General features: G+C 53.5%; 1 protein-coding gene across 27 annotated transcripts in view; it reads left to right on the top strand.

The window, feature by feature from the left end:
• CELF4 (CUGBP Elav-like family member 4) overlaps window positions 1-24569 on the top strand; it is a 257467-nt gene extending 232898 nt beyond the window's left edge. For 8 of the 27 annotated variants that reach the window (XM_041743488.1, XM_041743546.1, XM_041743429.1 and 5 more), the window contains 5 exons: window positions 1722-1787; window positions 2854-2937; window positions 7866-8009; window positions 13321-13492; window positions 22384-24569. In XM_041743488.1, the coding sequence (XP_041599422.1) occupies window positions 1722-1787; window positions 2854-2937; window positions 7866-8009; window positions 13321-13448 (422 nt within the window). In that variant the 3' untranslated portion in view covers window positions 13449-13492; window positions 22384-24569. Of the gene's footprint in view, window positions 1-1721; window positions 1788-2853; window positions 2938-7865; window positions 8010-12896; window positions 12976-13320; window positions 13493-20271; window positions 20646-22383 lie in introns of those variants that run through there. The other 19 variants (XM_041743479.1, XM_041743469.1, XM_041743459.1 and 16 more) reach the window with 8 other exon arrangements.

Below are 24569 nucleotides of genomic sequence, written 5' to 3'. Positions count from 1 at the left end.
GTAGAGAGGGGTCTCAGAAACGCTTTTCTCCACTTCCTACCCCTGGGTAGCTTCTCTGTTCTCTCCTCTCACTCATGGAGATCATGTCTGAAGCGCACAGTGTGACCTTTCCTGCCACATAACACCCCTGAAGGGGCGGCTCTCACAAATGTTAGGGACCATTGGCTCATTACGTGGCACTTGCTGTGGTCCTGACGCTGTGCCAGGGTGCACAGGTTTGTTGTGCAGGTTATATTTTGCATAGGCCATCACACTGGCCACAGGAAAAAACACCTTTTTCTAATTTGCATAAAGGTGCTTTGTGTTCGAGCAGCTGGGAAGACCAAAGGGACAAAGCTAGCCGTGGCTATCCACAGAGTCGGGGCCGGTAGAGGAGTCAGGCACAGGGAGCAGGGGAGGAGAAGACCAGCCCGGCAAGCACATCATCATCATCCCTTGACCGCTGGGAGCTCCTGGCTCCAGTCTCTGCTGTGAGGGACACAGAGGGATAGGGTTTTGTCCCGGGACAACCCCAGGCATGAGGGGACCTGCGTCCTGACCCATTGTCAGCTCCCCACTCTGAGCAGTGCCCTCCTGGGCACTCAGCTTCCCCACTGCCATCCATGCTGTCTCCAAGGACTCCTGCCCCAGGATCTTCCCTTGGCTTCGATGAAGCTCAGATGCTATTGTTCTAGCAGAATGTTACTCGGAGTTTGAGGGACAGGAGCTCAGAAGGGAAGTTTGGAAAGTCTTCCAGGTCTGGGGGCCCCAGAGCCTAGCACTACCAGTTAGCTTGGCCGGCCTGGGTTGCCAGGCAGATAGGGCCACATAATTTTCCTTCTGCCTTGCTGTGTTATTCAGTCTGCTTCAAACACACCGAGGCTGGATGTGTCACCTCCCCAGGGCCAGCCCCCTCCTACCTCAGTCATCAGTGGCCTTCATCACCAAAGGTAGTGCCCACATTCGCCAGGCTTTTCCCCACAGCCCTGTGGACACAGCAGAGGCCACGGAAATGAGCCAAGCCTTTTCCCTGGTCCAGCTTCTCCAGGTTCCTTGCCCAGAGTTTCAGCCTAAGGCTCCTCGCCTCCCACTGAATGGAGGACATCCCAGACTCATGACATCGGGTAGGAGGAAGGTCCTCAGTCATGTGGCTCTTCTGTTTCTGCAGGCGCTCCTCCTTTCCCAGCCCATGGGGCAGATCTTATATGTGTGGTTAGGCCCTGCTTCTCAGCAGGTGTCCCAGGTGTGGCCTTGGAGTGCCAGGCCTCCATGCCTTGTGCAAACTCCCTATGGATCCTGGAGAGGTGCCCGTGTTTGAGCAGGCATGGGTGGCCCAGGAGGACACACTGGCAGGATGAAGCCTCCCAGGCCCTTGATTTTAGCCAGCTGGGATCTGCCCATGCCGCGTGCTGGGAATATCTGAGGAGGATACCACCTCCCTGGTAGCCTCTAGCCCCCTTGCCCACTTTCCCTCAGCCCTTCTCAGCACCAGGTCACGGGAGTATCTTCCCACCAAGCCCTTCATGGTGGAGCCCTCCTCTGCATCTCCTTGTCAGCCCTTCCCAGCCTTCTGCCTGATCCACCCCCTGCCCAGGGCTGCAGCCCCAGTCAGGGTGGGGGCAGGCAGATGCCACAGTGGCTGGGAGGAGCCATGCGGCCCCAGCATCACCTTGTGGGCATGGCTGGAGTGAGGCTGGTCTGGGTGGGCACCGCTGACTTCTGCTTCCTTGGCTCCCCTGCAGCGCAGAGCCCCACCGCGGCGGACCCCCTGCAGCAGGCCTACGCTGGAGTGCAGCAGTACGCAGGTCGTTAGTATCCTCACATCCCCAGTCCTCATGCCCGGGTACCAGTGTCCCCTTCCCACCCCAGGCCTGGGACCCAAGCCGGCAAGGTGGGGCAGGGGAGGACAAGGCGGGAGGGCTTTACTGGGAGAGGACTCCTCCTCCGACACACACAGGCAGCAGGAGTGGGGCTCCAGCAAGGTGACAGGGAATAAGGGAGGAGAGGCAGCCAGAGGCAGAGAAAGAATTGAGAAGAAATAGCCTTGGGGCGAGCAGGTGAGCCATTGAAGGGAGCCCAAGGCATGCTGTCAGCCAGGATTGGCTGCTGTTTCTCTCACATACACCATAATCTCATCCCTGCTGGGGGATGAGAAAGTCTCAGAAAGAGCCAGAGAGATCTCCCCTGAGGGCGATGTGGGGGTTTCAGTGAAGTTGGCCTCTCACTTCTGGAGCTCAGGGGAAGCTCTCTCACCTGCTGGGACCCCTGAGCTCTGACCTCAGATCCTGCACCTTTGGGAATCAGGCCAGGCTGAGGAAGGGGCTGGCTATTCCTGTGTCGCCTCTGACCCTCTCCCGATTGAGTGCAGAAAGCACCAGGTTTGTCCCACTTAGTGCTGTGCCCCTGGGGCCCGCCCTGGCAGGATCCCTGAGGCCAGGCTCACACCTCGGGTGGTGCCCCGCCTCCCACATAGGTGCCATCAGAGTGGGCGGAGGGTGTGTGTGCCAGCTTCAGCAGGGGCTCAGAGCACGGGGCTTCCAGATAGAGTGGGTGATCTGGTCTGGGCATTCCAGTGTTTTTGATGATCTGTTACTGTGGATTACCTATGCAGGTGGGTTGTCCATTGTTTCAGAATAAACTTGCCCCCTCCCAACTTGTGCCCCCGCGTGCGCGCGCGCGCACACACACACACACACACACACACACACACAGAGCTGGCTTTATCTTAAGTGGCTAAGCTAAAATGCTATTTTGGCTGGTCTGCTTTTACTGCTCAACACTGAAGTTTCTCTCTTTCTCCCTGCCTCTCCCTTTGTCTCTCTCCGTGTCACTGTCGCCGTCTCTCCCTCTTGCCTCTTCTCTTTGGCCCTCCAGCAGCCGCCTACCCTGCTGCCTATGGTCAGATAAGCCAGGCCTTTCCTCAGCCACCTCCAATGATCCCCCAGCAACAGAGAGAAGGTGAGTCTTTGAGCTGGGGCTTCCTCCCCACCCCCTTCTGTCCCCAAAGAGGCTGCTCATTTGGGCCTCTGGCTGGGGTGTTTCTTTTAAAAGGTGACCATGTTTGTGTGTTGTGTGGAGCAGGGTGAGGGAAGACAGCGGGATTGCGAGATGTGGCACTCTCTAATCCAAGCATGGAGGTGGGCTTCTCAGGGGCAGCAGCTCCATAAGCCCAAGTGGTAGGAGGTCAGGAAGGTAGAATCCTGGGAGAGGTGGGGTCCAAGAATCCCCCCTCCTCTAATGGGCGGGATTTGGCCAGTGGAGAGGAAGGGAAGGAGTAGGAATGCTCCAGGTGGAGCAGGAGCAGGGAGACCTGTTCATTACGGGCAGGAGAACTTGGATCCTCTGGGTGACTGGGAGAGACAGCTGGAGCTCCTGGGCTGGGACTCCGTGGCCAGGTGAAGAGGTGGGAGTGCCTCAGTGCAGCCCGAATGGAAGAAGAGTTTCTCAGGAGATCACATCCAGAGGTCCTGGTGTGCACAGGGCACAGGGCAGGGCAGGCAAGGCCAGTGGGGTTTGGGAGGCTGGGATCTAATAAAGACCCAACAGTGTCCTCCCATTCCAGAGCCTCGAGCCCCACAGGAGGCTGGAGAAATAAGGTCACCCTCAGGGCTTCTGTGAGCCTGCACACAGAGAGCTCCGTGTTAGAAGCAGGAATATTAACCGCGTTTTGCTTTCCCTGTCCCACGACAAAAGTCACCCTGCCAATTAGACCACCGCCTCTGCCCCAGGAGCCCACTTAGCCAGGGGATCCCAGTGGTCTTCAGCTAACCACCTCATAGTCCCTGCAGCAGATGAGAACATGTAGGTCAGCTCTGGAAAGGACCCCAGGATTCTGTGAGTCCAAATCCATTGGTCAGATCGGCCCCACACAGTCCCCAGATGGCTGAGAGCCTGGGCTTTGAAGCAGATCCGTCTGGGTCTGACTCCAGCATGGCACCTCCCCATCCTTGCCCTTGATGTCCTCACCTGTAGAATGAGGGTAGTGAGGATTGGTTGGTGAGCGTGAAGCTCTAAGGAGCTCAGGTCTGACTGGGACTCCAGCAATTTCTTATGGATTTCACGGTGTGCACACAGCCCTTCCTTCACCAAACTGTCCCCCTCCAAAGTTGCCCATGATGCCCACCACCCCAGTTTACACATAGTGGGCAGCTTCTGAGATCCATATCATCATCTCTTCCTGCCCAGGAGAGGAGTGTGCGGCAGGCCATGCCCGCTGCCTGGAAGCACAGCCCTCTCTAGCTCTCGGTGACACCCAGTCCCCCTGCTGCTGAAGCAGCCTGGGGGTTGGTCCAGATGCCCTGTCTCTACCAGAGGGTCTCCTCTTTGGGCTGTGGCCCTCCAGCCTGCTCTGCCCCTGCCCCTCTTCCCCTTAGTCCAGCTCTTCTAGTGCCACATCAGTCAGATTAGAGCTGCAAGGGGTGGCGTCAAGGAGCCCCAGTGTTGCCCATCCCTCCCAGGCCCAGAACAGAGTACTGTGCCCTCAGGCACTATTGCCTTTGCCACCCCACTGGCCTCAGGCTCACCCCCCCTCAGCCTGCAGTCAGCATGCTGCATCACTCTGGCCTGTGGGCTTAGCGGTCTCTAAACCCTGCTACACACACACACACACACACACACACACACACACACACACACACACACACACAGCTGCAGGTCAGTGCTGCTCTGACCAACACACAGGATAGTCCCTAGCACTGGCCTTGAAACAGAGTGAGGCCCTCCATTTGATCCCTGCTCCTCCCCCCTTACACTCTGCTCCACCCCATTTATGTCACTATGAACTTCTTCCATCTCTGCAAGGTTTCTGCCCCTGCCCTTGTGCCCTGCTCCCCAGGGCCCTCTCCAGCCACCTCTTAGATGTGGGATCTCCCACTGTTGTCCACACTCTCCCTGACTGGAGCCCAGGATGAGGCACCATGAGAGAGCAGGGCATGAGGAGGGCTGAATCAGGGACCCAGATGTGTACAGAGCCAGGCTTCATACAAGGGTGAGCTCAGGGTGCTAGGAACAGGGTTGTCAGAGAAGGTTTCGAGGGCCTGGGAGGATAAGATCTTTAGTACACAGAGATGGGGAGACAAACAGTCAAGGCAGGGAGGACAGGAGCAAAGGTGTGGGGGCTGCGAAGTATGAGGTGAGCTGGGGCCTGGGGATGGGATGGGGAGGGGAGATAGGCTAGGGTGGTTTGGAGTCAGCCCAAAGCCATGTCTACAGTATTGCATGAAGCATAGGTGAGAAAGAAGGCTGTGTTACTCCAGCCATGCCAGTGGTTGGCCCTTTCTATCATGGTTATCTCCCCAATGTGTAATGTCATTGATATACCTGGACACATGGGTTCCTGGAGAGACCCTCCTTCCAGAACTTTGTCTTTGAGCTGAGCCTGGAAACCAAGAGGCACCAGGAGGCTCCACAGATGGGCCTCAGGGGTGCTCTAGTCCTGGCTCCACCTAGGCCTGCAGTATGGTCAGGGTAGCCACCTTCTGTCTCTGGAGCTCTGTTTCACCATTTCTCAGAAGGCTGGGTGGGACCAGATTGATCTCCAAAGTCCTTGATGCCATCTATCTGGATGCTCTATGATCTGTGGATGAGGAAATGCAGGGAGGACTTGGGAGTACAAGGCAATGTGTAGGTTCCCTGTTGAGGGGTGGAGGATGGGGGTGCTAGGCTGGAGCCAGGAGAGCTGGTCCTGTGAAGCTCAGCTGCATACCATACTGATGAGATGAGCCTATGGGTCTTGCCCTCAAAGGCTTCTGGAACCTTTAAGTTGAATAAACATAACATCCACTTAAAGCAGTATGCAGAACTTGAAGCAAGGGTCCCAAGTTCAAGGCAGGTGGCTGTGTGGGGTGGAACAGTGAGGGAAGACCTTACGGATGAGCTGGAAGGAGGAAGGAAGGCAGTGCTGGGGGACAAGAGAAGGCAAATGCTCCTGTCCCTAGATCTCCCAATGTGGCTGGAGAGGAAACCTCCCAGACCTAAAGGAGAAAGAGCCCCAGACCACAAATTGTAAACTTAAGGAACTCGGAAGAGAGAGGTTGGGGAGTATCTGGGTGGGAGTCTGGAGGAGGTGTGGCCTAGGCCTTTGAGCTGGTTCCTGCCCCATGGGGATGCACATCTAGCTGGGGACCATCAAGGGACACATTCACAGAGTATGAACCAGTGAGTACCTGGCATGGTTGGAAATGGGGTGAGGGGACAGCACCCCAGTGGGGTTCCACAGCGGAGATCCCAGGAAGTGGGAGGGAGCACTCTTGCGCCGGTTCTGAATGCGCCGCCAGCTGGCAGTTTGCCTGGGAGACCGTGGTGCAGGGAGGGGAGGCTGAGGGTGAGAGGAGGGCCGGTAGAAGGTTCGGGGTGGGGACCTGGGACCCAGGAGGTCAGATGCTCAAAGGGTGGCTTTGGTGGTCAGAGGAGGGAGCCAGGAGGAGAGTGAGGGTCGAGAGACTTGCTCCCCAAGGGGGTTACCTGCAGCTTCACCTGCCCCAGGGAAGCACCACACGTTCCTGGCCCTCATGAAAGGCACGGAGCTGCCCACCTCTTACTACCTTCACTTCCCAGCTCATGCTTAAGCTGCTGCCAGCCTCTGGTCAGAACCTTGGTTCTTGGACATCTTTAACAAATGCAGCGGCCTCCTTTGCGTGGCCTCCACAGGTTGGAAACAATCTTTGGGACAACCACATTTTAAAAGGTTAAAAATATGTAGCGTGCTCTGTTTAAGATGGCAAGAAATAGATGAATCATTTTGGAAAGATTTCTATTTCAAAGTGAAAATGGAGCATTTTGGTCATTTAAAAAGAAAAAATGTAACTCGTTAGCCATCTGGAAATTTCAGAAATCCAAAGGCCTGAACGGTGTTCAGTGTTTTTGGGTCATGGAGACTTATGAGAAGTAGAGAGAGGAGAGCACAGACTACAGAGGCAGATGGTCTGGGTCCGTTTCCTGGCTCCACCCACCCCCAGCTGTGTGACTTCTGGCAGGTGACTTAACCTCTCTGGGCCTCCGTTGCCTCATTTGTTTAGTGGGAATGACAATAGCACTTGCCTCAGAGCGCTGCAGGAAGACTAAGCAACTTAACATACACACGGAGGGCTTAGAGGAGCCTGGCCTGTAGTTCCTGCTATGGAAGGGGCAGGGTGGTTATCCTGGTGGGGGGGCGGGAGTGGGGAGCTCCACCTAAGGAGGCATGTGGGTATGCAGGCTGATGGCCCAGCCAGCCAGGAAGCCGCTCCCGTGCACCTGGCCTGCTGGAGGAGGCAGAGCAAGTCTGGATTTCTGCACTCAGGTCAGGGGCTGAGTGTGAGGTTTGGGGTGGGGAAGGCGGGCCCGCTGGGCAGCAATGGGAAGGAGCAGCTGCGGGCTATGGAGAAAGATGGGCCAGAGCAGCGGCCACCAGCTCAGGGCTGAGGCCTGGCCTCCGAGGGCAGAGGTGAATGAGGCCTCTCACCTGGCTGCCTCCACCGGCCTGGCTGCCCCAGGGCGGCTCCAGAGCAGGGGCTGGGCCCAGGGCGGCTGGGCCCTCCCAGGCCTCCCTCTCCTCAGCACCCCTCTCCCCCGCTGATGGGGCCTTGGCACATTTACCCCCTTCCCTCGTTAACTGGGCCCCTGGAGCCAGGTGCCAGGCGCCCTGTGACAGGTTCATTTCTCAGCCAAGGTGATGGAGGCACAGAGAGGCTCAGTGACTTGCCCAAGGGCAGGGCGGAGACCAGAGCTCTGACTGGGGCTCAGCAGTTCCCACTCCTCAGTGGCTGCCCTTGGATCTTGGATGAGACCCCCCCTCCCAACCTTGCCCCACTCCCTGCTGCCGCTGCCTAACTCGCTCACCTCTCCTCTGTCTCTCTCTCCCCCCCCCACCCCGCCATCCCTCCTCCCCGCCCCTCCCCCCACCGCAGGGCCCGAGGGCTGTAACCTGTTCATCTACCATCTGCCCCAGGAGTTTGGGGACGCTGAGCTGATGCAGATGTTCCTCCCTTTCGGTAATGTCATCTCCTCGAAAGTGTTTGTGGATCGGGCGACTAACCAAAGTAAATGCTTTGGTGGGTAAAGATAACAAACCAACTAGCTTCACCCAGGACAGGGCGGTGCTCGCACCAATTTACCGGTGTCCGACTGCTTTTAACCTGCTCCTTCACATCGCCCCCACCCCAGGTGCTCCCTAAGGCCCAGCCCCCAGCCTCTGTCTCCCACCCTTCCTCTCTCTGCTACTGTTCTTTTGGCTTCTTGGCTTTCCCTGCCCACTCCTGCCCCTCCACCCTGCTAGCTCCCCATCTCCCCTGTAGGTTCCTCCCCACCCCCAGCCCTCCACTAGGACCAGTTTCCACCCACCTAGAAGGGGAAGGAGTCACCTTGGGCCAGGGTGTGTGTGTGTGTGTGGGGGGGGGGTCATCAAGCAGAGTCCATTCTCCCAGCATCCCCTCCTCTTACAGTCATAGAGACACTGGTGGACATTGAGCATGCTCCCTGGGGTGGGGGTCTGTCCAGCTGAGGCCCCTGTCCTGCCTGCCCCTTGGCCTCCTCCACCTCTCCATCCTGCCCCTGCCGCCCTTCTCTGTCTACCCCGCTCTTTGCTCCCCTCCTGCCATCCACTGAACCCTCCTTCCCCCACCACTCCCTCAGGCCACCAGAGCCACATTGCTGAGGAGTCAGGAAGAGCAAACTGGTCCTGCCCTCAGGAAGCCTCAGGTCTGAGCTTAGCTGAAAATCATGCCTACTCCGCAGCACTGAAGTCTGCAAGGCACCAAGTAATGGAGCAAAGAGAAAGGCAGGTGGATGGAAATAGATGTGAGGAAGGGGAGGGAGTTCTGCGAGGGAGAACAGAATGGGTGCCCAAGCAGAGCCCCCGGGAAGGACAGTGAATGAGGAAGCGGCAGGAGGCTTTGGGAGAAGGGAGAAGGGGAGGCCGGCAGTGAGGGAGGGGCTGTGTCGGGGAGGGTTGACCAGTCAGAAGAGGATGCTGCTTCTGGGATGGAGGCAGTAGGAGATGATGGGAGGTCCTTGACCTGAGACTAATAGAATGAAAATACAGCTTTTAGGAAATGTGCATGGTGGCAGGATGCTAGATGGGACAGAGGACTTGGGAGGATCTAGGAGTATGCTTGTCAGATAAAATACAGGGTGCCCCGTGAAATTGGAATTGCTGATAAACAATGGATGCATTTTTTGTAAGTATGTCCCAGACAGTATATGCACTATATTCCATGTAATATTGGGGATATGCTAACAGTAAACAAATATTCATTGTATATCTGAAATTTGAATTCAATCGGGCATCCTGTGTTTGGATTTGCTTTAGACCTCCTGGAATCCCACCTCATTCTCACACCTCTCCCCACCACTCCTTATTCCCTTTCCTCTTCTACCTCCATCGGTCTTTGCCCTGAGGTTAGATCCACTCATGAGTCCCCAAGGAATGAGGAGTCCAGTCCCCAGAGAGCCAACATGGAACCAGAGCTGTCTGAGAAGCTTAGATCTCCATGTTGAACCCCAGATTCTGGGCCTGGAAGGGGAGAGTAGGGGCCTGTTTGCCTGGGGAACCCCGGTCACAGCTTGGGATGCGGGAGGGAGACCGCACAGGTGTGTAACAACATTAGCAACACATGTTAGGGAGATTGCGGTTTGGAGACCAACTTGGCAGAGCCGTGAACAGCTTGAGGTTTTAGAGCATGTTCCCCAAAGCAGTCAAGATCTTGGTACCCTTGTCCCCTTCCCTCTGGCAGCTGCCATAGGATATGTGGGGTACTTGGAGGGCATAGAGTTATCCTGGCAGTTCCTTTCTCTTTGGGTTTAAGAAAACAGAGCAAAAGAAAAAAACAGGATCATACCACACACACCCCCATTTGACTGGCATTTCTGATGACAAATTACAATTACAGATGTAAGAACAATAAACTGGACATCATCGCAATTGCTCTTTAAATAAGCCTTAGATGTCACATACGTCAGAAGACACTGCTAAGAGCCCACGAAGTGCTGAGCACCGGGGCAGCAGGCTTAGTCTCTGGACACATCCCCAGAGCATTTGTGCTGCCCTGGTGAGAACACAGCCCATTTTTTTCAAAGGCATTTACTTGGAATCTGCCCCAGACGTTGCCCTCGCCATTTGCCTATTTAAATTCTCCAGGACCAAAGTTTTTTCCCTGCTTTTTCTGAAAATCATCCTCTGTATACCTCTACTCTGGATCTTTCCTCTGTTCCTGAACAGACTTCTAGCCTAAACATCCACTGGCCTTAGAGAAGGATGGGCTCCTGCCAGGCCAGCCTTGCCTGGTGCTTTCTCCTTAAGCCCCTTGGGTTCATTCTTCCATGCTTTGGCCAAACCCCAGGGCTCATTCCTAGGCAGAGCATTTGTTTATTTTTTAAAAATATTTTGTTTATTTATTTATTTGAGAGAGAGAGAGAGACAGAGCATGAGCAAGGTGGGGGAGGGGGAAGCAGACTCCACATTGAGCAGGAGCTGGACATGGGGCTCAATCTCAGAACCCTGGGATCATGACTCTGAGCCGAAGGCAGACGCTTAGCCGACTGAGCCACCCAGGCGCCCCCAGGCAGGGCATTTCGATCTGAGCCTCAGTGTCCTCATTTGTAAAATGAGGATGTTGGTGGTCATTTCTCAGGGGCACTCTGAGGGTTACCAGAGGTGGTGTGTGTGAGGGGCTTTCCCAGAGCAGACCCTCAGGAGGTGCTAGAGCCCCATTTATTCCCCAAAGGGGGGATTGTCTTTGAGTAAATGTGGTTCCATGTTAAAGCGAGTCCCTCAAAGACCCCACTTGTCTTTATAAGCATAAATAGAATCATCCACATTTGAGCTGATGTGCAGCATAAATGGTTGCTATGTTGTAAGAAGGGCTGGGGGGACACCAGGAGGGCATCCATCTTCTGCACTCAGCTTCCCACAGTCTGAGAAGCAGGAGCCTTCTCAGGGCTGGGAGGGATGGGGCAGGAGGTTCTGGGAGGAGGAACACAGTCCTGGAAACCAGAAAAATGGGAGATGGTGTCCAGAGCCCTGTCCAGTGGCCCTGACTACTCACCAGTTACCAAAACTAGTTGAGGAAGAAAAGTTCCCTTGAGCCCAGAACCCTTCCCAACCTCTGAGCTTCCAGAGACTTTAACCTCTCCTAGGAAGGCTGGGCTTCTTCCCTCCAGGGGAAGGAGGTCCCTCCAGGAACTCTTGTCTTCCACTCTCCCCACTGGCTGGCTGTCCCTCCCTGTACCCCTCTGCCCTAGATAGCCCCTCCAGCCTCTTTATCTTTCTCCCCTGCTTTGCTCTCACACTTGTTTCCTGCAAAAAGGTGCCACGGAGGGCAGGGGGCAGGTGGCGAGGTAGAGTCCGAGAGAGAGGGGTGTCACCTTCAGTTGGCTATCTGGTCCCAGAGGGGAGAGAAGCTTTAGTTCCACCACCCCTCCCAAATCTGGAGGAGAGCAAGCAGTGTAACAGACTTAAATGAGTTCACACGTGTGAAAACTGTTCTGCTCTGCTAAGACTTGACTGCAGTCATCAGGCATAGAGGTCGATGGGGTGGGGGATTGGCCAGGGGGGTGATTGTGCTGATCTCTGACTATGGGCAATCCGGAATCTCTCCTGTTTTGGCATATGGACTTGTACAGATGTCGGTTATGTTTCTCTGGGCCTGACTCACCAATTCCACCTGAGCTCACATGCACCCATTCTTGAGTACACTCACTGCATGTGTGCGCGCGCATACACACACACACACACACACACACACACACACACACGTCTCTGGCGGCTCACAGCTGCAAGAGCAAGAGCAGGTGTGAGCAAATGTGAGCAAAAGCAGGAAGGAGTCAAGAGAAAGGGGAAAGAGACCAGTGGAGGTGGTGTCTAGGGCAGAGCTAAAAAGAGTCACCGCATGGGGAGGATGAGGGAGAGAGGGGTTGAGGACAGGCCCAATGTACCATGGACAGTTAGCCAAGGAAACAGCTCCTGCTTCAGTGGGGGTCTGCACATCTATCACTTATATACCCAGAGGCCATTTGGGGACAAGCACCCTAAATGAGACATGTTTGCAGAATGGCCTGGGAACCTCGCCAAACTTAGTTTCATATATTTCGCAGGATCTAAGTCCATTTTACAGGAGAAAGGGCCTCTAAAGTAAAATAAATTCCAGGAAATACTAGGCAAACAAAGCTATAAAGGTTTATTTACTGGAGAACTTGGGGTGGGAGATGTGTGTGTGGGGTTATTTGTTAATGTGCCTTGAACTGTCCCAGAGGGGCATGGTGGTAAGCTTATTTGACCACAGACGCCCCTTTCTCAGGAGGACCGTTAGGGCCCGTTTAGGAAATGCTGATGTAAAATGTAGTGTTTATCTCTAAGGAGATGCATTCAGAGTTCCCAAAGGGTGGCTTCTAAACTGACTTTCAGAGCCTTGCCCATCCCCAACTGGGAACTGCTTGTTCCAGATATGGTGACTGGGAGCCATAGATGTTTCTGTATCTCATTCTGGGATGTCGGGAGGAGTGACCCCGTGGAAGGCACTTCTGCAGTGCCTGGTCCACAGAGAGGGCTCTCCGCTCACGTATTACTAAGAGTGTCCGTTTGTTATCATAGATGCCACGAGGGGTTCAGGGGTGGGGGGATGCATCGGTTGGTGGTGCTTAGAGTCCAGGGCGAGAGCACCTGCTCCCAGGGCTTGGAATCTCATCAGATAAAAGGGAGGTGCCCACAGCCCTTGGGCGCAGATGTAGGCAGGCGTCGGCAGGAGCCTGGGAGCCTGGGAGCCTGGGAGCCTGGGAGCCTGGCTGGGGGCGGCCGCGCCAGCCCGGGAGGGGGGAGGGCCGCGCGGACGGTCAGCCCCGGCCCTCCCCGCGCCGGGCGGCCCTGGGGGGGCTGGAAGCGGCGGTGGAGAGGCTTTCTCCGGGGTGCCCCCCTCCCTCCCCCTCGCACTCCTCTCTCTCCCCAGGCCGGCACCCTGTGCCCTCCCGCTGCCAGGCCCCCTCCTGTCAGGGAGGACAGTGTCCAATAAACTCCTCCACCCGCAGGTGTGTCCGCCCTCCCGCCGAGGGAGAGGGCTGAGGTGCCGGGGCCGGCCGGGGTGGGGGGCGAGGACGCCCCGGAGAGTGGCGCCCCCAAAGCCGCGGTGGAGCCGGGAGGCGCGCCCGCGGGCTGGGGGGGCGAGGCCGGGCCGGGCGGGGCCCCGGGGAGGAGCCTCGAGGCGGCCTCCTGCCGAGGGCCGGGGCGCGGGGAGGGGCCGCCGCCAGCCCCGCCCCCGCCCGCCCCGCCCCCGCCCGGGCCCCGCCCCGCCCGCCCGGGCCCCGCCCCCTCCGCCGCTCCCCGCCGGGGCGGCCCCGTGGAAACCCAGGCCCTCGTCCCTCGTGTCTCGCCAGGCTTCGTGAGCTTCGACAACCCGGCCAGCGCGCAGACCGCCATCCAGGCCATGAACGGCTTCCAGATCGGCATGAAGAGGCTCAAGGTGCAGCTGAAGCGGCCCAAAGACGCCAATCGCCCCTACTGAGCGCCGGCGGGAGCGTCCCCCGGGGGAGACCAGGACTCGCACAGGTAACCGCGGGCGGCCGGGGCGCGGGGCCGGGCCGGGCCGGGGCCGGGGCCGGGGAAGGGACAGCGCTCGGACCCGCCGCCGCCTCTGGCCTTCGCCAGCCGGACCCTCGCCTGCCTTGGACCCGCTGCGCCCAGCTCCCGCTGCGGCTCCCCCGGTGCGGGGGCAGGCCCGGAGCTGCGGTCTCCCGGTCTCCCGGCACCAGTGGGCGCGGCCACCCCCTGGAGCGGAGGGAGGAGCCCTCAGAAGGCGGGGCGGGCCCTGGGCTGTGCACCCGGCCTACCCCGGCCCTGGGCTGTGCACCCGGCCTACCCCGGCCCTGGGCTGTGCACCCGGCCTACCCCGGCCCTGGGCTGTGCACCCGGCCTACGACCTGCGGCCTACGGTCCACGCTGGCAAACCCTGCGGTGAGCCTGTGGCAAGCTCAGGGCTGGGAGACTTGGGGCGGGGGAGCTGTCCGTGTCTCGTGGGGCCTTCTCCTAGGCTCCTTGGCTCTCCCCTCCCCATCACTCCTGCCTTAAGGGCCCGTGGCCTTTGGACACTTGACCCCCTCACCCCTCCACTTCTCCGTAGCTCAGTCAGTCGGCAGAAGCTGAGGAGGGTGACACCCTAGCACTGGGGCCACTTACCTTGCCTGCTTTGCAGAGGCCGTGACGAGTAGGCAGTTGTCACCCCTTCCTGCTCAGTCTGGGTCCTGCCTTGCCGCTGGAGACGCAGTTGGCTACTCTTCTCTCAGGCCACTTGTTCCCCTGGGTGAAGTGGCTTCCTGGGAAAGGGTGGGGGTAGAGTGAGTTGTGCTAGGCCCTCCTGCAGCCTGGTATCCCACATTGCTGTGGGCTCCTGTACCTGTCAGCCCAGCTTACCCACAGGCCAGAGGCAGGCCTCCCAGCCCCCTACCCCGCCACCCCTCCACTGTTAGGTCCTTGGGACTCAGCACCAATTAAGGTCCACAAGAACCCTTGTCCTTGGAAGTGGAAGACAGACAATAAACAATGCCCATCTCTCAACCAAGGAGTAAATTACATAGTGTGTCAAATTGCTGGTTACAGTTAAATCAGGTAGTAATGATAGGCCTTGTTGAGAGAGTGACATTCAAGCAAAGACTTGAAGAAGGTGAGGCAGGGAGTCATGCCAGCATCTGGAGGAGTGAGTCTTTCATCTGAAGGAAAAGTCTGTGCAAAGGCTCCAAGGAGAGGGAACAAACAGAACCAAGTGGCTGGAGGGGAGCAAGCATGGGGGCATGGCAGGTGAGGAGATCCCAGAGGTGAGGAGAACCACCACCTCATGTGGGACGACCTACAGGCCATCGTATGGACTGTGGCTTCCCCTCTGAAATGAGGGGCGGTGGGTGTTGGGGAGCTGTTGGAGAGCTCTGAGTAGAAGAGTGGTGTGACCCACTTGCATTTCAGCGTGATTGATGGTTGCTGTGTTGATAGACTATAGGACCCCAAGCAGAAGTCTAGTGCATGGACCACTCAGTCCAGGCAACAGCAGACAATGTGATAGGAGGGAGTTGTGTTGACGTTTTTGGAAATCAGAGCCAAGGATGCCTTTTATAATGAATTGGAGGTGGGTGTGACAGAAGGAGTCAAGGATGACACCCAGCTTTTGGCTGGAGTGACTGGAAGAGTAGAGTTGCCATGACCAGAGATGAAGAGGGGTCGGGGGGTTGGGGGGTAGACTAGACGCAGCACATGAGAGTTAGACATTCACATGGAGGTTCAGAGTCTGGAGTTTGGGAGGGAGATCCCCCTTTTCCCAGTCTCCCCTCAAATCCTACCACTACCAGCAGAACACCCTCTGTCCACCCACACTCAAAGAGGGTGCTTGAGCCTCTAATCTCTGCAAGGCTGGAAAAGCTAAACCCACCCCTGAGTTCCCGCCCCTGCCCATCTTTGGCTCGTGTGAAGATGCCTACACAGATGTTCATTCAGAGTGTGGCACTTCTCAGCCCTGGGGACTTGTCTTGGTGCTGGCATGCAGAGATGGCTAGGTCACCATCCTGCCAGCACAAGCTTCTGGCTCTGTGAGCAGACTGCAGGAAGCAGCCTATGAGTGGGTGCAGTTCCATAGGAGTGGGGGGAGCAGTCAGTGAAAGTAGCCCTTTTTGAAGAAAGAGCACTTTTTTTGTAGATAAACTTAGCTCTGCCACTAAGGCACAACCTCTTTGGCTTCTATGTCTACACTAATGAAACCGAAGTGTTGGAGTCATCAGAGGATTTTTAAGGAGGAGCGCGTGCTCCAGGGCCATGCCCTGAGATTCTGAGGGTCCCCTGGGGATGCGTTTTGTGCCTCCCAAGAAAGCAGCCTGTCTTAGCTTCCTAGACCTACATGCAACTAAAACCCAAGCAAGGATAGAACCTATAGGTCAGAGAAGTTCCCAGGGGAGGGGGTAAGTAAGACAGATTTGTTGCTTGGGACATAAAGTAAGACGTGGCCCACAGGGTAGAACCATCCAGCAGTCCTAGTTGGAGTGAGGGCTTGAGAGGAGCAGAGGGGTGCTTACCATACGTGAGGCCAAGTTCTTACAGGTTACAAGTGTAAGGCATAACTGTCTAATTGGGGACAGTTTTTATTACCATTTTAGAGATGAGCACAAAAGATTAAGTTACTCACTATCAGCTACTGAGTGGTAGAGCTATGATTTGAAGCTGGAACCTAGTTCCAGAAGCTGTGCTCCTAAATGCCTTTAAGTAAGGAGAATGACACCCCCTCCCCAATTATCCTCACCCCAGCCCTCACACCTAAATATCTGAGGGAACATGTCATGATATCTCATTTCTCTGGGTTCCTCCCTACTAAACAGTTCTCTAAAACACTATGATGTAACATAACTCCTACAAATAAAGTTGACCTTTAATCCATTTAGATGGCATTTTAACAAACAGTGATTTCAGGCTTTACAACCTAAGACTTTAGAGGCTGTAGCAGAAGGAGATGCTGAGACAAAGCACAGGCTTGGGGACTGTAGTGAGAAATGGAGGAAACAGCAAGCAAAAGCAGCTAAAAAACTCACGATTTTGCAGGCCAGTAAAGGGTGTTTGCAAATGATGAGTCCTGGGTGCTTAAAAGGGCAAGGATAGCTGATAGGGGTGGAGGGACAAGCCGTAGCTAGGAGCAAAGTGGTGACTGGGTGATCCCTCTGGGTGATCCCTCTCTGTTGGAGAGCTCTGAGTAGAAGAGTGGTATGACCCACTTGCATTTCAGCGTGATTGATGCTTGGGGGATTCCCTTGGGAGGGATCTCAGGGCCCCGCTGGCCACCCACAATGCTGAAGGCAAAGTTCACAGCTAGGGGCCAGAGCCTGGTCAGAACAGAAGTGTGGCAGGGGGGATCCCTGGGTAGCTCAGCAGTTTAGCACCTGCCTTCGGCCCAGGGCATGATCCTGGAGTCCCTGGATCGAGTTCCACGTCGGGCTCCCTGCATGGAGCCTGCTTCTCCCTCTGCCTGTGTCTCTGCCTCTCTCTTTGTGTGTCTCTCATGAATAAATAAATAAAATATTGAAGAAGAAAGAAGAAGAAGAAGAAGAAGAAGAAGAAGAAGAAGAAGAAGAAGAAAAGAAGAAGAAGGAGAAGAAGAAGAAGGAGAGTGGCAGGGCTAGGGGAGGAGGGGGCCCCAGCAGGGCAACTGTGGGGAGCGTGGTTGGGTGTTGCGGTTCCATAATGTAAGGCCTGGGTGGCGTAGGGTGGGGTCAGGTTGGGTCCCCAAACCCTGATGTCTTCTGAGAGTGTGATTCCCCACACACTCCTGGCTTCCTTGCTACCCCTGCCCCTCTGGCTGCTTGGCCTTGTTATCTTCTACTAAGGTGCGGGTTTCTTCAAGAAATCTTTATCAGGAAAGTAAGAGGGAGGAATAAAAGGTAGGAAGACTGGACAAAAATGGGGACATGCCAGTCCACAGCCAGTGAGCAGAATACCCAAGTCCCTTGTTCTGCCACAGAGATCAGTAGCACGCTCTGGTCCCCAAGCTGAGGGCAGGTTCACAGGCTCCTGCCACTGTGGTTCTGTGTTTGGAGGACACTGAGCAGCGTGTCTGAATTCAGTAGGAGTCCTCTCCCTTCTGGGCCCTGGGTTGTGGCTCTAAGTGTGCTTTTGCACAGCATCTGCTCTGAGCTGTGCAGGTACAGGTGCTTTGGGCCTGACCTGCACGGGGCTGGGCAGCGGCTTTAAATCTGGGCCTTCTTCAGCTGGAGCCCAGCTGTGTTTAGAAGCTGGCATCTGAACGGGCTCAGCTGACCAGAATTTCCTCTCCCAGGTCGTGAGTTGGAACTGCCCAGGCCTGATTCAAGCTCCCCTGGCTGGTCAGTGACCCTGCTGCCACCTCGTGGACTGTGCTTTGTGAGGATCTTTGAGACGGTGGCCAAGAAGGGGTCACCCCTATAGGCAGGGGCCCAGCTGCTCCCCAATGAAGAGGGTAGTCAGCTAGTCCACTGTGCACGTGCAGAGCCCTGGGGAGGCTCCTTAGGGGTTGGATGAGTGTGACAGTGTGTGTGTGTGTGTGTGTGTGAGGGACAAGAGTGTTTAGGAGAAGTTCCCCACTCTGGGCTTTGAGGAGGTGCTGTGTGATGGTCAGGCTTGGATCTTCAGGACCTAGGACAGCGCAGCCACCCCAGGACAGCTTAGAGACAACCTGATGGCAGGCAAGGGAGCATGTCTAGTGGGGAGGAATGGGCACCCGTGAGGTGCTCAGGAGTGAGGGGGTGGGGAAAGAAGGGGGGCTTTCCAGGGGGTGCCTTGGTTGCAGTTGCCACAGCTAATACCTGGTGGCACTGCCCTCCTCAGTTCTGAGGCCTCTTCTCCCACCCAAAGGGACCAGGCCATTGGCTATACTGGGGGGTGGGGGTGGTCTAAGGGTTTTCTTTGGGGAAGGGCTGGAAATGCAGGGGAGGGTGGCATGTCAGCACTGCTGAGGCATGCGGTGGGCCCTGGTCTGAGTGCGAGAGATCTCCTGTTGGAAGTGCAAGAGCCCAGCTTGGATGGGCAGACAGGCAGGGGTCTGTGGAGGAAGAACTCTCCAGTGAAGGTGGAGCCGGAGGCTGGGTATAGGCGTCACATAGAGTCAGCCCTCAGCCACTTGGTAGCTTATCCACAGTGACATTTCAGATCCCAACTCCCCCTCCACACTCCCTGAAGGAAGACACAAAGCTGAGAGTGGAAGTCTGCTCTGTGTAGAAGCCTGGTGGATTGAAACCCTTGCAGAGAAGCCAGGTACAGAGGCTTCCGCACAGGCCTGAATGCCATGGGGAAGCCAGGGCTGGGGAGCAAGCTCAGGGATAACCATGAGGAGGGGGGAGGACTGGGAATCCCCCAAAACCCCAGCTTGGGGCAAAGGACCGTGAAGTGGTAAGGAGTGCAGAAGATAACTCAAAATGGAAAAATCTGATACCTGACAGAGGGGACTCAGCCTCAGCCACCTAGGGATCCACCAGTAAAGAAGGCAGGTAAGGGCCTGTGAATTGGGTCAGTCTAGAAAGATGTACATGCAGGGGTGTAGGGGCTGGAGGAGGACGAGGTAGAGTAGGGGAGGTGCCAGCAGCGGAGACTGGAGACCCAGGGCCTTAGCGCTCCCCTCTCTGGTGGACTCTCCCTTTTCCTATTACCCACCCTGCAGGGTGCACCCCAGTCTTCCTTTGAGCCCTTTCCTGGGTCAGCGCCTGGGAGGAAGGCTTCACATGCCCTGAGGCAGCGTCACTTTGGCCACGTGGGCCACCTAAGGAGCAAAGCAAAGGGTATGAGAGCAGCAAGGCCCAGGTGTGTTTAGAGAATTCCAGCAACGCCAATGTGATTCACTCTGGATCTCAAAACTGAACGTGTTCATTTTCTGAAGGTTCTAAGAAAAGAGGGTTGAGGCAGAGCGGAAGAGGAGAGAACCCTAACATCGCACAGAGGGTGCTCTTGCAGCGGAGATGCCCTTCTCTGGGGGAGGGTGGCCAAGGCGGGACCAAAGGGGTGGGAGGACCGAGCTGTTGTCGGGTGGACTGTACTGCTGCGGCAGCAGAGGGCCCCGTGGATGGACCCCTTGGGTACAAGTCACCTGAGCCGGCCTCTGATGGACCCTGCATTGTGGGGCGACCCTGAGGGGGCCTCCCCCTGCCGGTCTACAGGCTGATGCCACGGAAGGCTGGGGGGGAGGGGGTGCGGAGAGCGTGGCCCCTCCCGCAGGCCCCCGGGGGAGAGCGAACCGAGGGGGATGCGGAGCAGAGAGCTTGCTCCTTGATGTGCTTGCTGGCCACGGTGGTTTGCGGGGCTGTCTGATTTTTTTCCTAGCCCTCTTGCCAAACTGCCCACGCCCCTCCTCCTCCCAACGCATGATGGATGCCCTTAGCGGCGGCCCTGTGTGAGGTTCTGCTACTGTTCACAGTGTACCACGTGTCTGCATAAACAACCGTGTGTGCGTATGTGTGTACGTGTGCGTTGATGTGCCCACGTCGTTTGTCTGCCAGCTTCCTCCATCCTTTGAGTTCTTTTTAGTTCTCTTATGATTTGACTGCTGTTCTCTCATCAGAGCTTTTAGATTGATGCTGTGGTCTGGTGCTGTATAAATATTTTTCCTTTTGATTTCGTTTTAACTTTTCCTTGCCCTTCTTCACCCTCCACCCAACCGTCCCTGCCTTCCCACAGTCCCCGACCCTGCCCGACCTGCCCCTGCCTCTTCCCTCCCCCTTGCCCACACTCTCTTGTCCTCTCTTTTCTTTCTCTCTCTCTCTCTCTCTACATATATAAATATATATATAAATCTTTTCTTCTTTTGTCATTCAATCAAATTCCAACAACCCAACCAGGGCCAGTCAAATCCACCACAGTCTCGCGCTGAGCTAGGAATAAAGTTCACGTAATCACATGAGAGTGGAGAAAACAGTCCCCCATCCGTAAGTTCAAATCAACTCAAAGTTCACAGTGTGACATGATGGCGTCATGTAACAAGGCTAAGAATCGGTTGCATGACAATTGCCGTCAAGTTTCGTGGAGGTGCTGTGATTGGAGCGTTTTTCTTGGATGTTGTATCAGTTGATGATTGGCCAGTCATGATCACACGTGCATTTTCTTGACCTTTGTGCTGCCACGACCTTTTTTGCTGTGCTCATTTTTGTTTCGTTCTTGGTGCTTGCAGTGGTTTTACTTTCTGTTGTTTGGTTTTTCTTGTTCAGCGTTTTTTATGCTTCTCTAGATGTCACATAGAGAAAAAAACAAAACAAAAGAACAAAAAAAATAGTAAAAATAAAGATGAATTCCTGAATTATCAGACATGGGATCATTTAACCGTGCAAACCATTATTTTTTTTTCTTAAAAATAAGGAAAACATCTTAAAAATATCTATGCGTGGTTGATTTACTTGCACTTGAAAATATTGTGATTTTATTTTTTTCTAGAAATTTGGGGGCCTTTTTCAATTGACACTTTTCTTAGGTCTGGTCTTTTTCCAGTTAGGCTATTTTAAATCTCACTTCAAAAGGAAAAATGAAAACAAAACAAAACAAAAAACAAAAACAAAATCTCTACTGTAATGGAATGATTTAAAAAAAAAAAATTCTAAACCAAAAAACTAGAGTACAAAGCCAGAGACCTCTGAGAGAGAGCCTGGTAACAATTGTAAGGTTTGTATTGTAGCCACTTCTGCTAAATTAAATGTGGGGAAGGGAGGTGGGGGGCCTGGGGGTTGGGGGGGGCTTTTTGGTTGGTTTGGAAAAAACAGTACTGACAAAAGCAAAATGCACCTTTTTGTTTACAACTGAAAAAGGGTCCTTGACAAGTGTTTTTTAATTTTATTATTATTTTATTTGGTGTTGTAATTGTTTAGACTGCTGTGTACGGTTTGCTGTTTGTTGAATCAACAGTGTGAAAAACCTGCCAGCATGGATTGATATACGCATGACGTTGTCCCCTCAACTGGGGGCTTTGCAGTTCTAACTTTCTTGATGTAACCAGTCACCCCCATGTATAAGTGGAAGCTGCTTGCTATAATGGAGATGAGTCTCATTTGTTAATTCACAATGATTAAGCATTCTCCTTCTGATTCTAGTCAGATCATGATTTTTTTCTTAAAGGCAAAATGAAACACCAAAAAAAGTCACCATTCAAAACAAAATCGAGAACTGAGTTAATTTATTTAAAAGCTTGATGATGAAATCCGTTCTAACTTGTTTTAGGTTCTCCCATCCTCTCCCTTGAAGTTCTGAATTTCCTCTAAATTCCCTGGCATGTATGAGAAAAATATTATGTGTGTGTGTGTGTGTGTATGTGTGTATCTATGCATATACATACACACATATCCATGTATATCCACATATGTGCAGGTGAATATATTCTACACATATATCCAGATATACATATATATACATAGCCTCGCAAATAGTTATGACCTTGGGAAAGAAGCGGTTGGCTGGAAACTGGGCAAGGGTTCAGCGAAATTCATGTCACGGATGTCTTGCTTCTTTTCCTCAAGCAGGGGAGGAGGGGGTTGGGCTGCTAGATTTTTGCTGTCTTGTTTGCTAGGCTTCTGTATACATATTGTATCTGGGCTAGATCCCTCAGACATTGGTTTAATTGTGAATCATATCCCACAGTCCCAAATTCTTCCCTTAGATCTAGCCACCCGCCCCCCTCCCCCATTCCAGAACTCTAAAGGAACCCAAATCGAGACCCCTCTCCCAACAACCAAACCTCAACTACAACCATCGCCACTAGACCTCCAGTGGTTTCTTATTCTGAATGGAAGAGTCAATTTCTTTTTTATGTATCATGATCATGACTAATTCTCATACTGGTCTCTCCCCTCCCTCCTGCCATCCCCCAGAACTCCCACCCTAACCCCTGAGGCAGGGTCCTTTTGGTGTTTGGATGCATTTTGTGTTTCCTCTCTTGACTTAATCAGCCCCGATTTTCTTCATTTTAGGGCAGGATGCTGAACGGGCTACATTAAAAAACAAACCTCTCTCTATATCTATTTATAAATGAGAACTGTTGGATGACACCTTTGACATATCAGCCAATATCAATCAAGCTGAAGACTCCAGACACTCTCTGTGACTGTAACATTTCTTCAAGGAAAGTATAGCGTCTGTGGAGTTCAGAGGGCACGTGTTTGGGGGAATAATATCTATGATACGAAGAAGAAGATGAAGAAAAATGAGAAAAAAAAACACAAAAAAGGCAACTTTCAAACAAAATAACTGGAGACCAGATGGGGAGGCTGGAGGGCTGGGAAGTGGGAAGAGACACTGCTTACCGATCCCCGGGGCTTTTCCAGCCCGTGGGCACCTGCGGCAGGCTGGGGCAAGCGGTGTGGCGGGGCCTGGTCCCCAGGAGGCGGCTGGGAGGCCGCCACTGAGCATCTCTATCTGTCATTCCTTTAGCTATTTAGGGACCAAAGGACCAAACTTTTTATTGCAGCTGTGTAGCTCTATGTCAAATAGAGGGGGATGGAGGAGAACCTCCTTCCTGCCTCATGGCTGTTCTTGAAACAGCTTAGAGCGATTCTATGAAAAAAATGTAATAAAAAAACAAACAAAAAAAAAACCAAAAAAACAAAAAAGCAAAAACAAAAAAAAGGAAAAATAATGCTTCAATGCTTTTAAAACAGCAAGATAATAGTTCTTTGATACTTTGAGAGGCGCTTTGATTACCCTCATTCAAGTCTATGACACTTTCCTATGGTTTTCTGTATTATATGTCTGGATGGAGCTGTTAAGATGAACGAATTGGTGGATATTTGGGGAAAGCAACAAAAATATTAAAACTCATTAACCGTGAAGTGTGAGAAAACAAGGAGGGGACAAAAGGGACTTACAAGGCAAGATAATTGTTGTGAAAAGTCTGTAAATGCTTCTAACTCTTCCCCCTCTTAAAATCATAATAGTTGTACAGAATTTTAAAAAGGAGAAGTTTAAAATACCTATATAATAGAAGAAAAATTAGAGGAAAGCAAAAAATAAAAAAAAATAAAAAAGGAAAAAAAAAATCTATAGAAGTTAGCGTTACTGCTAAAATCCCAGATGTTGTAGGACTGTACTTTTTGTAGAGTTTAGACTGAGCATCGATCCCTTCTCCCCGCGAGTGCTGTCGGACACCGCCGTGCACCCCGAGGGCCAGGCCGGACTCGCCCAGACCTGCGGGCTCCCGGCCGCCGCCCACCGCCGCTGGGGGCCGCGCCGTCGCTGGAAGGCCCCGCCGCCCGCCCTCGCCTGCTTCGCTCGGGAGCTGCGCGCGCTCGCCCGCTCTCCGCAAGCCCTCGACACCTGCCGCTTCACTCGCCTTCCATGCTTGCTCCAGAGACTTTCCGGGCAAGGGAGACCTGGGAAATTCATCTTAAAACAACTAAACAACACACACACACACAAAAACCTTAAACAAGAGAGAGAAAAATAAACAATCTTTGAAGAATTTCTGAAACTGTTTACAAGGAATTTTGAAAAACAGGGATGTTTAAATGATGCCGGCTCTGTTTTTCTGTAAATAAATTTGCATATTTTGTAGGACTTTTAATTGTAATGATAGAGAAAAAAAAACAAGGAAAACTATTTAATGAAAGCACGATATTTATCTTTGGTAAATGACTTTAGAGCAGTTAAAAAGACATTGCTTAAAAAAACTCAGAATCAGAAAAAACACTGAATTATTTAAGAACACATATATTTTAAAGTATAACATATTTATTATAATTTATTTGCACCGTTGGGAAGACTTGCTTTGGCATTCTGCCTTGATACCCTCCTCTCATTGATGTCCAGGTCATCTGGAGGCCAGGGGGCTCTCAGACCTACCATCCCCCTCCCACTTTTTTTTTTCTTTCTTTCTTTACAGGGACAACTGTCTGGTTCCTCTTAGGCCTCCTGCCTTTCCTTTCTTTCTGTCTATTTCGTTGGTTAATTATTATTTTTTAAATTTTCTTTTTCTTTCTCTTGGCTCCTCCTTTTAGGATGTCCAGATGTTGTAAAAAAAAAAAAAAAAAACAGCCGCAGTTCAGTACAACTGCTCTTTTCACACTCAACTCCCTAAAACTCCTTGTAACCTTCTGTAACTATTGGATGACGCTTTCTCCAGCTTAGCCCTAAATAAAGCACAGTTTAAAAAAAAAAAAAA

Source organism: Vulpes lagopus, chromosome 1 (assembly GCF_018345385.1).
Source record: "Vulpes lagopus strain Blue_001 chromosome 1, ASM1834538v1, whole genome shotgun sequence".
NCBI lineage: Eukaryota > Metazoa > Chordata > Mammalia > Carnivora > Canidae > Vulpes > Vulpes lagopus.
Note: the sequence above shows the minus strand (reverse complement) of the source record. Positions and strands in the feature narration are given on the sequence as shown.